Source organism: Dendrobates tinctorius, unplaced genomic scaffold (genome assembly GCF_039654945.1).
Source record: "Dendrobates tinctorius isolate UK_male_01 unplaced genomic scaffold, ASM3965494v1 ptg000278l, whole genome shotgun sequence".
NCBI classification, from domain to species: Eukaryota; Metazoa; Chordata; class Amphibia; order Anura; family Dendrobatidae; genus Dendrobates; species Dendrobates tinctorius.
Genome location: NW_027361945.1, coordinates 765049 through 781129, shown reverse-complemented (window position 1 = coordinate 781129; position 16081 = coordinate 765049). Strand labels below are relative to the sequence as shown.

General features: G+C 46.2%; 1 protein-coding gene across 4 annotated transcripts in view; it reads right to left on the bottom strand.

Annotated features, from left to right (window-relative positions):
• Window positions 1–16081, bottom strand: part of LOC141072596 (protein arginine N-methyltransferase 7-like) — a 224992-nt gene that overhangs the window by 65322 nt on the left and 143589 nt on the right. For all 4 annotated transcript variants that reach the window (XM_073559880.1, XM_073559882.1, XM_073559881.1 and 1 more), the window contains 3 exons: window positions 9478–9607; window positions 8901–8984; window positions 8301–8348 (listed from right to left, as the gene is read on the bottom strand). In XM_073559880.1, coding sequence (XP_073415981.1) covers window positions 8301–8348; window positions 8901–8984; window positions 9478–9607 — 262 coding nt within the window. The remainder of the gene's footprint in view (window positions 1–8300; window positions 8349–8900; window positions 8985–9477; window positions 9608–16081) is intronic.

Genomic DNA, 16081 nt, shown 5'->3' with positions numbered 1-16081 from the left:
TGTCACACGTCTGGACCCTGAGAGCGTCATAGGCTATGTTGTGAGGCAAAATTTTAACCCCGCGCGTTCCAATTCACCAAACAATTTTGCCCCTATCTACATAATAGGGAAAAAGTGTATGTATTGGCATCTACACTGTCGTAGATACAGCCATAAAATTTTGCACAGTCACACGTCTGGACCCCGAGAGCGTCATAGGCTATGTTGTGAGGCGAAATTTTAAGCCCGCGCGTTCCAATTCACCAAACAATTTTGCCCCTATCTACATAATGGGGTAAAAGTGAAAGGAAAAGTGTTGGGAGGCAAATTGACAGCTGCCAGATGTGAACAAGGGGGACTTAGGGTATGTGCACACGTAGTGAAAACTGCTGCGTTTCCGCAGCGGTTTTGCCTCTGCAGAAACGCAGCAGATTCTGCTGCGTTGTACAGTACCTTTATTTCCGATGCAAAAAAAAAAAAAAGCTGTGCACATGCTGCGTTTTTTTCCGCACGGTTTTGCTGCAGTTTTCAAAACGCAGCATGTCAATTGTTTGGTGCAGAAGCGCTGCAGTTTTACACCTCATCCATTATGAGGTGCAAAACCGCAGGCAAAACCGCAGATAAACCGCAGGACTTTTGTCACCCAAAAAACTATGTGTGCACATACCCTTAAAGAATGAGAGCGATGGCGCCAAAGAGCATATACCGTACAGTTGCTAAGGTGGGGTCCTGACATGGGATACTCACCACACACGGGGATATGAACACACACACAAAATGCGCCACACACTACCACGTGCTTCAACACATATACCACCCTCAGCACACATTCACCACACATACACCAACCTCGCCACATAAAAGTCAAAACACAAAAGTCGCCACTCAAAACTTGCCACGCTGTCCCAGAGCTGTTTAAAAGATGAAAAATGAGCTGTGATTGGTTGCTATCTGCAAGTTTTCTTTGTAGACAGGTAACGGAGGCCTATTATTCTTATCATTTCTATGGTGTTCTCGTCCTTCTGTAAAGCTGGAAATAACACAATTTATTACCGTGCCAACACAGACCACCCTCTGACACAGACTGCAGGGGGAGCCCAGTATCACACAGGAGAGGATTAAGGCCCCGTTACACTAAGCGATCTCGCTAGCGAGATCGCTGATTTTGTGACACATCAGGGAGATCGCTGTGTGACGGGGATCAGCGACCGGCCCCCCTGCCGGTTATCGCTGATCGTGCTCGAGCGGCATGGGCCGTTTTTCGATCGCTGGTCTCCTGCTGCCCAGCGCGCATCGCTGCGTGTGGCAGCGAGAGACCAGCGATCAGCGACGCTGGTTGCTAATGTAAACGTAGGGTATCCAGGAGCCGCGGCTCCTGGATACCCGCTGTTTACCTTGGAAACGGCGTACACGCTGGTTTCCAAGGTAAACGTCGGGTATCCAGGAGTCGCGCAGCTCCTAGATACCCGATGTTTACCTTGGAAACCAGCGTGTACGCCGCTTTCCAAGGTAAACAGCGGATATCCAGGAGTCGCGCGGCTCCTGGATACCCGACGTTTACATTAGAAACCAGCGTCGCTGGTCCTGATCGCTGGGGCTGTCTAAGTGACAGCTCACCAGCGATCAGCCTAACGATGTCCCAGCGATCCCATCATGTCGGATCGTTGGTGGGATTGCTGGGACATTGTTTAGTGTGACGGGGCCTTTAGACACATGGCTCAGCAGGCAGTATCACATAGGATTAGATACACAGCTCGGCAGTGAGTATCACACAGGATAGGATTAGATACACGGCTCAGCAGACAGTATCACACACGATAGGATTAGATACACGGCTCAGCAGACAGTATCACACATGATAGAAATAGATACACGGCTCAGCAGACAGTACCACACAGGATAGGACTGGATACACAGCTCAGCGCACAGTATCACACAGGATAGTATTAGATACATGGCTCAGCAGTCAGTATCACACAGGAGAGGATTAGACACATGGCTCAGCAGTCAGTATCACACAGGAAAGGATTAGATACGCAGCTCAGCACACAGTATCACACAGAATAGTATTAGATACACGGCTCAGCAGTCAGTATCACACAGGATAGGATTAGATGCACGGTTTTTATGTGCAATATAATCATTATAATTTGTTATAACTAACCACAGTTGGTTACTATGCCCAGGCAATACCGGCTCTTCAGCTAGTTAATTATATGTATTCAAATTTTTAATATTTTCACAATTATTATCATCGCTCATATTTTCCTGGGTGTGAGTCCCTTTTTGTGATTTTTATGACAATTTTCAATGTATACCTTTGCTTTTAGGAAGAAAGAAGAAAATTCGGCACCACTGCCTCCACCTTGATGTGCACTATAGTGCGGTACAAACTCACACACCTGTGCTGCACGCCAGCTACCCACAGAACGGGTGCTCAATCCAAAGAAAAACATGCATGGCTACGTAGTATGAAAAAGAACAAAAGGGATGACACTCACCGTTCTGAAGAAGTGAATTTATTTTCAGATAAAAAGCATAGGCTCGGGAGAGATGTGTGAACTGTGGACAATGGCCGTTTCACGCCAACTGCGCTTCAACGGGTCCTGGAGTCAGGTGCCACAGGACCACTAGGACTAAATGAAAAAACTGATATGTCTGTTTTCTTGTAAAAATTATAATGATAGCAACAGTGTTTAGGGTTTTTTTTCTGTATTTAGTTATTGTGTTTTAATTGTATTATATGTATGTTCACATTTTGTTCACTCTATTAAGTGGGAGTAGGTGTCAGTAACTAGGAGGTTTGTTCACATCTGTGAGTGTATTTAGTTCGACCTTCCTGTTACCTGACTCCAGGACCAGTTGAAGCGCAGTTGTCCACAGTTCACACATCTCTCCTGAGCCTATGCTTTTTATCTGAAAATAAATTCACTTCTTCAGAACGGTGAGTGCCATTCCTTTTGTTCTTTTTCATACTACGTATGCCTTTGTTTTTAACCTGTATTTTACCATTAAATGGAATTGGTCACCTATTTTTTTGACATATAAGATGCGGCCAAGACCATCAGGGGCTTATCTACAGCATTATATAATGTTGTAGATAAGCCCCTGATGTAACCTGAAAGAGAAAAAAAACGAGTTCTATTATACTCACCCAGGGGCGGTCCGGGTTCGGTCCGGGTGCGGCACCTCCAATCTTCATGTGATGTCTTCTTGCTTCCTGTTGAGGGCAGAGCAGTGCGCCGGAGCAGCGACGGGAAGCAAAGAAGAGGACGTCATTGCTAGAAGATGGGAGGCGCCGGACCCGGACCGCGACACCCATCGGACCCGGATCGCCCCTGGGTGATTATAATATAACTCCTTTTTCTTCTCTTTTAGGTTACATCAGGGGTTTATCTACAACATTACAGAATGCTGCAGATAAGCCCCAGTTGGTCTTGGCCGCAAGATGACAGATTCCCTTTAATATTGTACAATAAAGTAATTATTATATTAATTTGGACTTTATGGTCAGTTTCTGAGCTCTTTTCTTTGAGGAAACAAAAAAAGTAGACTGATCTTATACTGAATATACAAACCACAGTATCACTGTGCGGTCAGGGAATTCAGAGTTCATAGATGGGGACCATAATGTATTAATCAAAGGGGCTCTTACTTTGGGGGGCAGCGGAATGCAAAGCTTGCTGTCATAGTCACAGCTGATTGGGGTAAGTCAGCCTCTCGTCACCTTATTTCTGTAATGCTTTTCCAAAAAAAAAAACTTCTGACAACCTCATATTTTAACACAGAGGTCTCAAACACTCGGCCTGAGGGCCACATGCGGCCCCTGAGGCTGTTTCTTGCAGCCCACAGGCATTGTAGACCCCTTGGCATCCCTGGTTCAGGGGGCCGCCGACGGCAGCATTTTATTTCAGTATTCAACGCACTTTCAATTGAAATGATGTACCTGATGTGGGTTGTGGATGGGGACGTGGGGAAGCAGCAGCGGCGGCGCTGCAGGTCACAGGAGGCAGGAGCCGGTTGCTGCGGCTAACACTGTGCCCGCTGATAAAGAGAAATAAATACTCACTACTCTCCATGCCCATGGGACTGTAGAGCAGTAAATATTCAATTCTCTTTAATAGCAGTCCCAATAAGCGCTGCCGCCGGCTTTCTGCAGTGGTCGGGCTATCACGTGTGTCCGCTACTAGAGAATAAATATCCACTGCTCTCCACATCGGGACTATAGGAGTGTATAGCAATGAATATTCATTCGTTAATTAGCGGACACGTGATCACCCAGGAAGCCGGCTACTGTGCCCACTATTAAAGATCAATGAATATTTACTGCTCTCCACTCTGATAGTCCCACGTGGGAAGCAGTGAGTATTCTGGCAACTGTCCTCTGCTTGTAGGCAGCGCTTGACATCACTGCTATGAGCTGCTTACAAGCATAAATCAGCTCTGGTATAAGAACAAGACACTGCGAGGGAGTGCAGGGAAGTTAAGTAGGATGGTTTAATTTTTTTAATGTTTTTCTGATGGGGATAGGGATTGGGACCATGCATACCAGGATGGGGATGAGGGGGCCATACATACCAGGATGGGAATGAGGGGCCATGCATATCAGGATATGCATGGGGATCATGTATACCAGGATAGGGATCACTTTTTTCTATTTTCCTAATATAAAAAACCTAGGGACATACCTACAATATGAGGACATGACTACAATATAGGGACCTGTACGGGGACATAACTACAATATGGGGACCTGGATGGGACCATAACTACAATATTGGGACATAACTACAATATGTGGTCCTGAATGGGGCATAAAATTATAATATGAGAAGTAGGATGGGGATACAACTACAATATGGGGACCTGGATGGGGACATACACTACCATTCAAAAGTTTAGGGTCACTTAGAAATTTCCTTATTTTTGAAAGAAAAGCACAGTTTGTTCCAATGAAGCTAGCATTAAATGATTCAGAAATACACTCTATACATTGTTAAAGTGGTAAATGACTATTCTAGCTCCAAACGTCTGGGTTATAATGCAATATCTTCATGTATAGAGGCCCATTTCCAACAACCATCACTCCAGTGTTCTTATGGTACTTTGTGATTGCTAACTGTGTGACAAGGCTAATGGATGGGTAAAATACCCTTGAAAACCCTTGTGCAAGTATGTTAGCACAGCTGAAAGCAGTCTGGCTGATTAGAGAAGCTATAAACCTGACCTTCCTTTGAGCTAGTTGAGAATCTGGAGCATTACATTTGTTGGTTCCATTAAACTTCAAAATGGCCATAAAAAAGAACTTTCATGTGAAACTCGACAGTCTTATTCTTATTCTTAGAAATGAAGGCTATTCCATGTGAGAAATTGTCAAGAAACTGAGGTCTAAGAAGTAAGGTTACTTCTTAGACCCTAGTCCAGAGCCTCTCACCTAGCCAAATCAGATCTCATACTTTGCACTGACGAGAGCCAACAGCTCGAAACACCGTGTCTGCAAATTGAGATTCTGATTTGGTTTGTATCCTAAGTCATACTACAAGACTCGTTAAAGGGTTGATTGTGACTTGTAGGATCGCTACTACCAATAGGTGGCGCTGTAGAGTAAAAGTCCTCTTTCTTTCTGAAGAGGCAATTTGCATATCAAGAAACTGAAGATTTCCTACAACGGTGTGTACTACTCCCTTCACAGGAGAGCACAAACAGGCTCTAACCAAAGCAGAATGTGAAGTGGGAGGCCCCACTGCACAACTGAGCAACAAGACAAGTACATTAGAGTCTGTAGTTTGAGAAATCGACACCTCACAAGGTCCTCAACTGGCAGCTTCATTAAATAGTACATGCAAAATGCCAGTGTCAACGTCTACAGTGAAGAGGCGACTCCGGGATGCTGGCCTTCAGGGCAGAGTGGCAAAGAAAAAGCCATATCTCAGACTGGCTAATAAAAGGAAAGGATTAATATGGGCAAAAGAACACAGACATTGGACAGAGGACAATTGGAAAAAAGTGTTATGGACAGAGGAATCCAAGTTTGAGGTGTTTGGATCACAGAGAAGAACATGTGTGAGACGCAGAACATCTGAAAAAATGCTGGAAGAGTGCCCGACGCCATCTGTTACGCATGGTGGAGGTAATGTGATGGTCTGGGGTTGCTTTGGTGCTGGTAAAGTGGGGGATTTGTACAAGGTAACAGGGATTTTGAATAAGGAAGGCTATCACTCCATTTTGCAATGCCATGCCATACCCTGTGGACAGCGCTTGATTGGAGCCAATTTCATCCTAGAACAGAACAATGACCCAAAGCACACCTCCAAATTATGCAAGAACTATTTAGGGAAGAAGAAGGCAGCTGGTATTCTATCTGTAATGGAGTGGCCAGCGCAGTCACCAGATCTCAACCCCATTGAGCTGTAGTGGGAGCAGCTTGACCGTATGGTACGCAAAAAGTGCCCATCAAGCGAAACCAACTTGTGGGAGGGCTTCTGGAAACATGGGGTGAAATTTCTCCAGATTACCTCAGCAAATTAACTGCTAGAATGCCAAAGGTCTGCAAAGCTGTAATTGATGCAAAGGGAGCATTCTTTGACAAAAGCAAAATTTCAAGGAGAAAATTATTATTTCAAATTAAAATCTTTTTTTCGAACCTTGTCATTGTCTGGACTAGATTTTAAATTCATTTGGCAACTCATTTGATTAATAGAAGTATGAGTTTTCATGGAAAACACAATCGTCTGGGTGACCCCAAAACTTTTGAACGGTAGTGTATCTACAATATGAGGACATGGATGGGGACATATCTACAATATCGGGACCTGGATGGGGACATATCTACAATATGGGGACCTAACTACAATATGGGGACATAACTACAATATGAGTGCACATTTGTTATCACCACATCCATAACGACCGAAGCTCTAAAAATTTTTTAAAAACATGGCAAAAATGTTCAAAAGGAGTATAGAAAAAAAATGGTATCACTAAAAATGTCACTTTGTCCTTCAAAGAATGCGGACCCTCAAATTCTAATTTTTTTTCCTATATGCGGCCTATACACCTAGCAGAGTTTGAGACCCCTGTTTTAAAAGAAGTGAAATTTAGATCTGACAGGGATTTTTAAAACAGCGATGATGTGCTGAAAGCAAACCATACAGTAATCCCTCTACAGTCAGTAGTCACACACCTACGCAAGTAGTGTCCCACTGATTCGCTCTGGAGGTAGTAATGTCAGAAAACAAAGGAGAGAAGGTCAAAATCTAAGAGCAACTACATTGGTGACTATTTTACAACAGAAAATATGAGCAGCCTCATGTGCTGGGATTTACAGACAGTTCAGAACACAGGGTTTTGTTTTTCAGATTTTATGAGATTCTTAGAATTTAAAACAAAACAGGAAAATTAAAAGTGAAAATCACTTTTAAAATTATTAATTTTTCCAAGAATTCTTTTTTTTTGTGCCTGTGTAAATAAGCAACAGCTGATCGGAAATGTGTTGCCAATTGGCAGTCGGTTAAAGGGAGACCGTCACTCCTACAATGCATTTTAAATGAGCTATATCGTGCCTGAAAAAAGTAACTTTTAATTTGTATGGAAATGTGGGGTTTTAGTGCACCTTTGAAATGTGCAAGCGCTCGGAGCACCATTACACCACCTATTTTGCATGACTTACCCCACTTCTGATTGACAGTGCTCCCTTCCCAGAGCGGGCGCTGAGTGCCGTCAGCCAGCATGTGTTGATGCACTGATACCATCTGTGTCAGGCCTTGCAGGAGCCTGTTCTTAGCCACAGTGTGCACGCAAGACAAAGACAGCGTCAGTGACCACACACATACACACGCTGGCAGAATGTAGACAATGTGCGCTATAGAAAGCAAGCAATGCCAATTAGAAGTGGCAGAAAAATGCAAAATGAGTGGGCGTAACAGTGCCCCGAACTCTTGGCCATGCCAAAAATGTACTGAGACATACAAATGAAAAGTTCTTTTTTCAGTCCGGCCCTGTAGCAGTGACAGGTACTGGGTTAGTATGATTTTCATAGAGCTAAGTCCCTATAACCAAATTGTCTATGTAAGCCCTAAAGCTGAATCAGACCGCGATGTCCACAACGGCAGCGTTTCTGCTGACAAAAACTCAACAGCCTAACTCATATATGGCTGAAAGACAGCTACCTTCATGTCAGGAGACCAGCAACCGCTATGTACGATGCGATGTCCATACTTATGCCGTGAGGGCTGAATGTGTGTAGCCAGCCTTACTAGTAGAGCTCTGGGTAACCAATAATCACAAATACTGTATAGTCAGGATGTGATGCCCGCACTAACCTTGTCCATGAGCTGCTGAGCCACAGAAGAAGACTCTAAAGTGAACACCTGGAAGATGAAGATGTCACTCATCACATACAACACCGCAAAACATTTTATTTGTAGGAAACGAAAAAGTCCAACACCGTTACTTATTGCTAGACTCAGGGACAAACTTCAGGTTTGGGGATTCTCCAAGCTACACGATCAGATTCCAGTTATAAGGGTCTTTGTTACAGACATTTGTTATGCTGGGGATATCCAGACCCCACAGTGAGAACGTTATTATAGTGGGTGCTAGATGTCAGCACTATCGGGGGCACTGAATGTAACTACTGTGAGGGGCTCTATGATTTCTTCACATAGACAGTACTAGCAATCATGGTTCAGATGTGGCAGACAAAACCCCACATCAGACAGTCTAGACTGCTATGAAACACTATTACTATTTCAATTGTAAACTTGAGAAATAAACTTTTGGGAGTGCACTGCAAAGATCTCTGCGGGTTCACTAGTAACACCATGAAAACCAGCAAGACTGTGTATCTAGAAAACAGAAGGAGGTTATAAATAGAGAAATAAGGAGATTAAATCAATCTAACTAATAAGCAAGAATATTACCTGCGCTGCCCCAGCAGAGTGTGCCAGCATGGGCAGTATGCTGCCATCACTCACACACAAGCAAACTGAGCTCGGATTCAGGATCTAGTAGACAAAGTAAGAAACACGTGTGAAAAACAAGAAAACTCTTATTATGAAAAGTAGATTAATGGCAAACCCTACGAGAGTATCCTAACACTCAGAGAATAGGTCACAGCTCCTGGACCGATGACGATCCTCGGCGCTGCCTCCTGCAAGTGAAAGAAATGCTGCTTCTTACACTCAGGCAAAAAGTGAATGCTGATTGGCTGCAGCTGCTCATGTGACACTCCAATGATCACTCCAGCAAAGCAGAAAGGGAGGAGCAGCACCAATCTGGGAGGGAAGTCTCCATTTGGCTTTTTTCCTCGATCCTGGACTCATTAATAAGGGGTTGGCCAGTGGTGCATACTCATAGAATCATAGAATGGTAGAGTTGGATGGGACCTCCTGGGCCAACCCCCTGCTCAAAGCAGGATTCGCTAAATCATCCCAGTCAGAGGTCTGTCCAGCCTCTTACTGTAGGGTAATACCTGTAAAATACTGCAGTAACGCTCACCTTCTTTAAAGCGTCTTGGTACTTGAACATTCTGGGTTGATCATTTAATTCCCCAAATCGTGCACGGTTCCAAGTGATGTGAGCCCCGCAGCGACAGGCAGGACTCTCTGCAGAGCTCGTATTTGCCACACTACAACGGTAACATGAGAGAGATTGTGATCTCACTGTATCCTTTACATCCAGACGTAGTGTGAAAAAAAAGTATTTAGTCAGCCACCAATTGTGCAAGTTCTCCCACGTTCAAATAGGTACCATTACTACAGGTAATGAGTGGAGGACAGAAGAAGATGAAGTTACAGGTCTGTGAGAGCCAGAAATCTTGCATGTTTCTAGGTGACCAAATACTTTTCCCCTACTGTATAAGAAAGTGTTACTCCAGGTGGACAAAAGGGGCACAATGCGCTCACCTTGGTAGAAAGGTATCTGCTTTACAAAGTGGTGTTTATTTGTCAATTCTACCTTCAGACTGTCATATACTAGGTGGCTTACTTTGTGTGAAAATAATGGTGTTTTTATGGTGCGTGTAAGGCCACTGCCCTTTCTGTATACTCTGTGTCACAGCACCGAGCGTATACCCTGTGCCACAACACTGAGTGTATATATCCTGCATCGCAGCACCAAGTGCGTCACAGCACCAAGCGTATGCCCTGTGTAACTAGGAAGCTTTGAATGGATATGCACATAAGTTGTAAAAGCTAGATCTTAAACCTCTGTCACTCCAGCTCTATCCCCGGCCCAGAATCATCTCATCCTGCTTGACTGGCAGCCTCTCTGCTGCGTCAATTTAAGTAAAGGAGCCATCAGTCAAATAGGATGAGGCGGCTCTGGGTGGGGAATAGAGCTGGAGTGACAGAGGCGCTGATTTTTCAGTAATGGAGGAACGGATTGGCCATGTAAAGGTATTTCTAGACTTGGCTTGAAAAGAGTTACATAACCATATAAATAGTTTGGGGGTAAAATCCTGCTGACAGATTCCCTTCAAGCAGTTTTTTTTTTTTTTTTTTTTTGAGCGGATCTGTTCAAAATGCACCTGAAACACCACTTCAAAACGGCCTGAAAGGCTCTTCCTATTCATTCCAACTGTAAAACTACTTTGCTGTTCACATGTCCAGTCTTTTTGAAAAAAAAAAAAAAAAACTACTGGTGGAAACAAAGAAAATGCACATCACTTCTTTGAGATTCAAGCTAGGCCCTGTCTAATCACAAGGATTCAAAAATACGCTTCTGGAAAAAACTCTCCAAAGTTCCAAAAAGACTCCATAACAATGAGCATTTCCTGAAGCAGTTTCCACTAGAAAATTAGTCATTTTTTTACCACCTCATTAAATCTCTGTGTGCACACGGCTTTAGACACAGAACTCGCTCAGTGCCTGTGTTTAAAGTGAAGGCCCCGCGTTTGTAGATCATTAATAAATCAATGTAATGTAGCATAACATGCTGTTATAACCAAGTTTTGATTGCATTTGAAACATATCTTGTGTGTTATAGGAGTTTAAAAAAGGCACTGGGGGCTGACATCTTGCTTTCACAGTAGCAGCAGGACACTTTCAGTGTCATAATACGACACCCAATGGTCATAGGAGATTACAGACTGACGCTAACCCTATCTATATATATATATAATTGCCTTAAATTGTCCGTCATCCACTTCCATCTGGATGTCCCCGAATCCCACAATCCACCGCGCCGCATCGGAATTGCGCCGACCGCCATATTGGAATACCCAAGTGATGGGTATTCCAATATGGCACCCGCTGGTGGTACCAGGCCCTTCCACAGTACCACCAGCGGGACACCGCCGGGACCCCCGCCGCCTGCCCACCCACCTCCGTCACAGCCGGCAGGAAAGACCGCGACTTGCGGCCTGTGCTGGAGATGGGGTGCGGGTGTCCTCTGGTGGCGCCGCAACCCATCTCCAGCACAGGCCGCAAGCCGCGGTCTTTCCTGCCGACTGGCCGCCGCCAGGACCCCTCCGCCACTGGACCCGCCGCCGATGAACCCCCCTGCCGCCGCTGGACCCGCCGCTGCTGGCCACGCCGACGGACCCCCCCCACCATGTACATACGTACACACACACACACACACACACACACACACACATGTACGTACACACACATGTACACATACACACACATACATACACATGTACGTACACACATACACACACACACGTACTCACATACACACACACTCACATACACACACACGTACACACACGTACTCACATACACACACGTACACACACACGTACTCACATACACACACACGTACTCACATACACACACATGTACTCACATACACACACACACACGTACTCACATACACACACATATATTCACATCTCCAGCACAGGCCGCAAACCACCCTCTTTCCTGCCGGCTGTGACTGCATGGATGTGGGTGGGCAGGCAGCCCACAAGTACTCACATACACACTATGGTGCAGTGACCGCTGTGTCCGCTAGGGGGCGCTGTGTGGGTGTCACAGGACAGCAGTATAAGCATTTCCATTACCCTGATAGGTGTAGGATACTGAAAGATCATAATGATCAGCAGAGGTACTGCTGGATAGTACGTTCCGTTACAATGTGTCAGGGAAGCCTGTGTGTGGTCATAGTCATGTGATCACCTGTGGGTGTGGTTATGGACCATATAAGGTACCTGAGGTCTGGTCACAAGGGGTGAATGCAGGGACCCGATTGGTCCAGAGAGGAAGGTCCCGCTGACATAGGGCTTCCTGCCTGACAGCACAGGTGGACGCTGTGTGTAATGGCGATGTGTGCCTGTTAGTTCCCTGGAGGGAATAAACGTGCATCATGGTGAAACAGCACGAGGCAACCCTGACGTGGGTAAGATAACTTGGTGGCTAGAAAGCCTGCGCATTGAACAGTGCATAATTTGTGTGATGCAAGGATAACAGAGCTGAACTCTGTAATGGACGCAATGCTGACTGTATGCTGTTTTCTGTTGCTGTGACGGTTTATGAAGCTGAAATAAACCGCATGGATTATACTGCTTTATGAAAACCCGTGCTGGATGTGACTTATTCGCTGCCAAGCGAGTGTCCCCCAACCTTGAATGACAGCGTTACCTCACAAATGGTGGAGAATTGCTAAGGGCAATATAGTAGCCTTGTTGCTGGGGGCAACGGAAAAGGACTGCCAAAAAAAAAAAAAAGAAAAAAAACTTTGTTGCTAAGGGCTGCGGTTCCAACAGCACATGTTGCAGTGCTGGCAACGCTGAGCCAGGAGGGCTGACTGTTGTGAAAGCCGTATACTGACAGCAGCTCAGTGAAAGAGACTGGTGATTGCTAGGGTGCCTCTGCGGATAAGAGGTACCCGAGGACCTGTGTGGCCGACACAGGTAACGACAGGTGTTCGTTGTTGTACTGACCTGGATCAGTGAGCAAGGTCCTGGAGGGTCAGTGTTGGGAGGTTCTGGGAGAGGAATCGGATCCCTGGAACACGTGATATGACCTTGGACCTGGTGAGGCCGGTGTGTTGGGAGACCCTGGGAGGAGGGTCGGCTCCCTGAATAGCACCCGGTGTGCCCTGTGGGTTGGATGGTCTCAGGTGGAGACGGTACATCCTGAATAGCGCACAGACAAGATACGTGAGTTTTTGGAGTTTTTCGTGCATGTGTTTTTCTTTTTTCCTCTGCAAAACCTCAAGGTGCTTGCTGTGGCTCAGTGGGGTCACGAAGGTCTCGCAGCACAGGGACCTGGTGTTTTTCCTTTTTTTGGATCTCCTCTTCCAGCATTGGTAGCAGACGCTGTCTGTCTACACCATCCTGCTGCAGCTTTATTGCATTTGATTAAGCGGATACAGTAGTTGTGGCTTTACACAACTATTGAGGGTGAGTACCCTGTATTATTTCTTTATACCCATTATACCTGCACTGGTAAGGCCCTATGGGCGCGCTTTTGTGGTTTCTTTTATCTTCGAGGGTGACAAGCGGCTTCCGGTAACCCGGCGGGGTTACGAAGGAGACAAGCGGCTTCCGGTGGATCGGCGGGTCCACGAAGATGGCGCAGCAGGAGCTTCAGTGACACCAGCAGCTGTGTGTGAACAGCAGCCGGTGGTGCCGGTGATCGGTGACAGCAGGAGCTGTGGTGGTGCCAACAAAGACTTGTGTGGTATCGTAAGAGACACAAACTGTGTGGGGTGAACTGTGGTCTGAGAAGACCGGTATAACAGACATGGGGAGATCCCGAAAGGGGGTGGAGTCCCAAAAGGGGGCGGTAACCCAAAAGGGGTGGAGTCCCAAATTGGCACGGTAACCCAAAAAGGGGTGGAGTCCCAGGAGGGGGCGGCAACCCAAAGTGGGGTGGTGGTCCAGAAAAGGGCCAAATTTGAAGAAATGACAGCACTAGATGACTCAGTGGGTATGTCTGGAGTACCGCAGTGTGTGTGTATGACTTGGTCAGAATGTGGGATATCCTTTCCGGATAGTGACGATGGGCCGCAGGTGTGTACCGTGATGCTGCATCGGCTAGGAGTCCCTGGTAGGCTGGACTCAAGGAGTCAGGTGACTCTGACAGGAACTCCGCTCGTTTTTTCTCTGACCGAGAAAAACGTCAGAGTTCGCTGCGTCCACGGGGTCGTTGTGAATTATAAAGTGGACAGAGTCCCGATTGAGATGACAAAGGGGGAGTGCCAAGGTGGTAGTATGCCACCAAACTTAGTGCATACCTTTGAGAGGCGCCGGGACTTTGTCATATTTAAAGATGTGGGGCAGGACGATAGAGACGTTTCTACTGTAGGGCTAGCAGACACTGAGACACTGACGCCTCCTAACGTGGACAGCCTAGACGTAAGGGCGACCGGAGAAAGAATTGCCTCAGACGAATTTACTGACCTGACGTCACCTGAAGCGTACCACAGTGTGAATGAAAATGGTGTGGTAAACAAAAAGAGCGGAGCTGACACACGGATAGAGTGTGTCTTGGGGGTTCACCGTACGGTGTGGTGTGACTGTGACGTGTTATTGCCAGTAGCTACCACTAGGACAGAATCTAATGCTGTGCTGACTGAAACTCTTGACAGGACTGGTGGTAACCTGATCGAGAAGATAGCGGGAATAGAAACACAGTCAGAGGGTAACCGGGGGTTCACTCGACTGATAGGACTGACTCAGAGGTACCCTTTGACGATATAATTAAAGAATTAGTGGTGCGACACGTGCTGGCCAAAAGAGAACAAGATCAGGAGATACAACTAATAAAAGAGACAGTGGAAGAACATGTCAAACAAGAGAGAATCTTGAGACAATTGGCCGAGCACAAGGTGGAGGGGCTCGAGAAAGAAGTCTTGGAGCTCAGAGGTCACCTGTCCACCTGGCAAAGTGTGAACAAGAGCCTTAAGGAAGAGATGGAGGAACTCAGAGGAGTAGTAGAACGTCTTCTGCGGGAGAAGAGCTTGGACGGAGATGTGCAATGGCTGGGTCCGAGTGATAAGACGGAACTGCCGGTACCTATCTTGGCAAAGGCTCACGAGGAGATAAAATCTCCTGAAGTTGGTGAGCAAAGAGCCGAAGAAGACAGTCACCCGGTCGGGTCAACTGTAGTGAGGGAAGTGTCCGTGGTAAAGCCAGAGTCTTCTGTCCAGGAAGAGAGCAAGACCACGACCTTCAAATCTGTGATCGAAGTACCTGAAGACATGCAAGAAGCCTGTGCGGAGGAAGGTGTACATGAGGCTTTCAAAGAGGCGGTCAAAGCGTGTGAGGTGCACTGGGCACCTGAGACTCGGCAGTTGGTGATAGTATCAGCCAGGGAAGATACATCAAACCGAGTAGCTGTCCTGAAAGAGATGAATTTGCAGTGTCTACGTGTCAAACAATTGGTTAGGCAGAGTAACATGAAGGCTGCTCGACGCCTAGAGATAGCAAGAGAGGCTATGGATCGGTTGGGTTTGAGGAAAGATGTGGTTCTGGTACCCAAAGCTCTGATTGGGAGAATCATTGGAAGGTAATGCAAGACCGTGTGAATATCTCCGGTGTGGTGAGGGTGAGGATCCCTCCTGATGATGAAGACCAGGTATCCAGGGAAGTGGATAGGATTTCCATCATGGTGGTTGGCTCCGTGGAAAGCCTGAGAGACTTTCGGATGCTCGTGGAGTATCGAGTGGAGTACCTGCAAGAAATTGAGCAGTTGAGGCTGGACCGTCAGCTTCTTCAGGAGGCGTAACACGCGTAGGGGCGGCAGGCAGTGGCAGCATTCTGGGCACCTAAAGTAAGTGAGTCTGAGCACCTTCATGCAGTGAAAACTGTCCATGATATTTACGTTTTTTTGTATACTATATAACAGCTAGCTAGCACTTGCTCTGATGGTAACAATAGCAGGCTTAACCCTGCAAGAAGTTGTTTGGATTTACCCTTAGATCAATATCAGCGGGCTAATACCTGCTGCTATGTGTAGTATCTACTTATGCAAATGTGACTAGGGGGCGGCAGACAGCGGCAGCATTCTGGGCACTTAAAGTAAGTGAGTCTCAGCACCTTCATGCAGTAAAAACTGTCCATGACATTTACTTTTTTTCTGTATACTATATAACAGCTAGCTAGCCCTTGCTCTGTTGGTAACAATAGCGGGATTATCCCTGCTGGTAG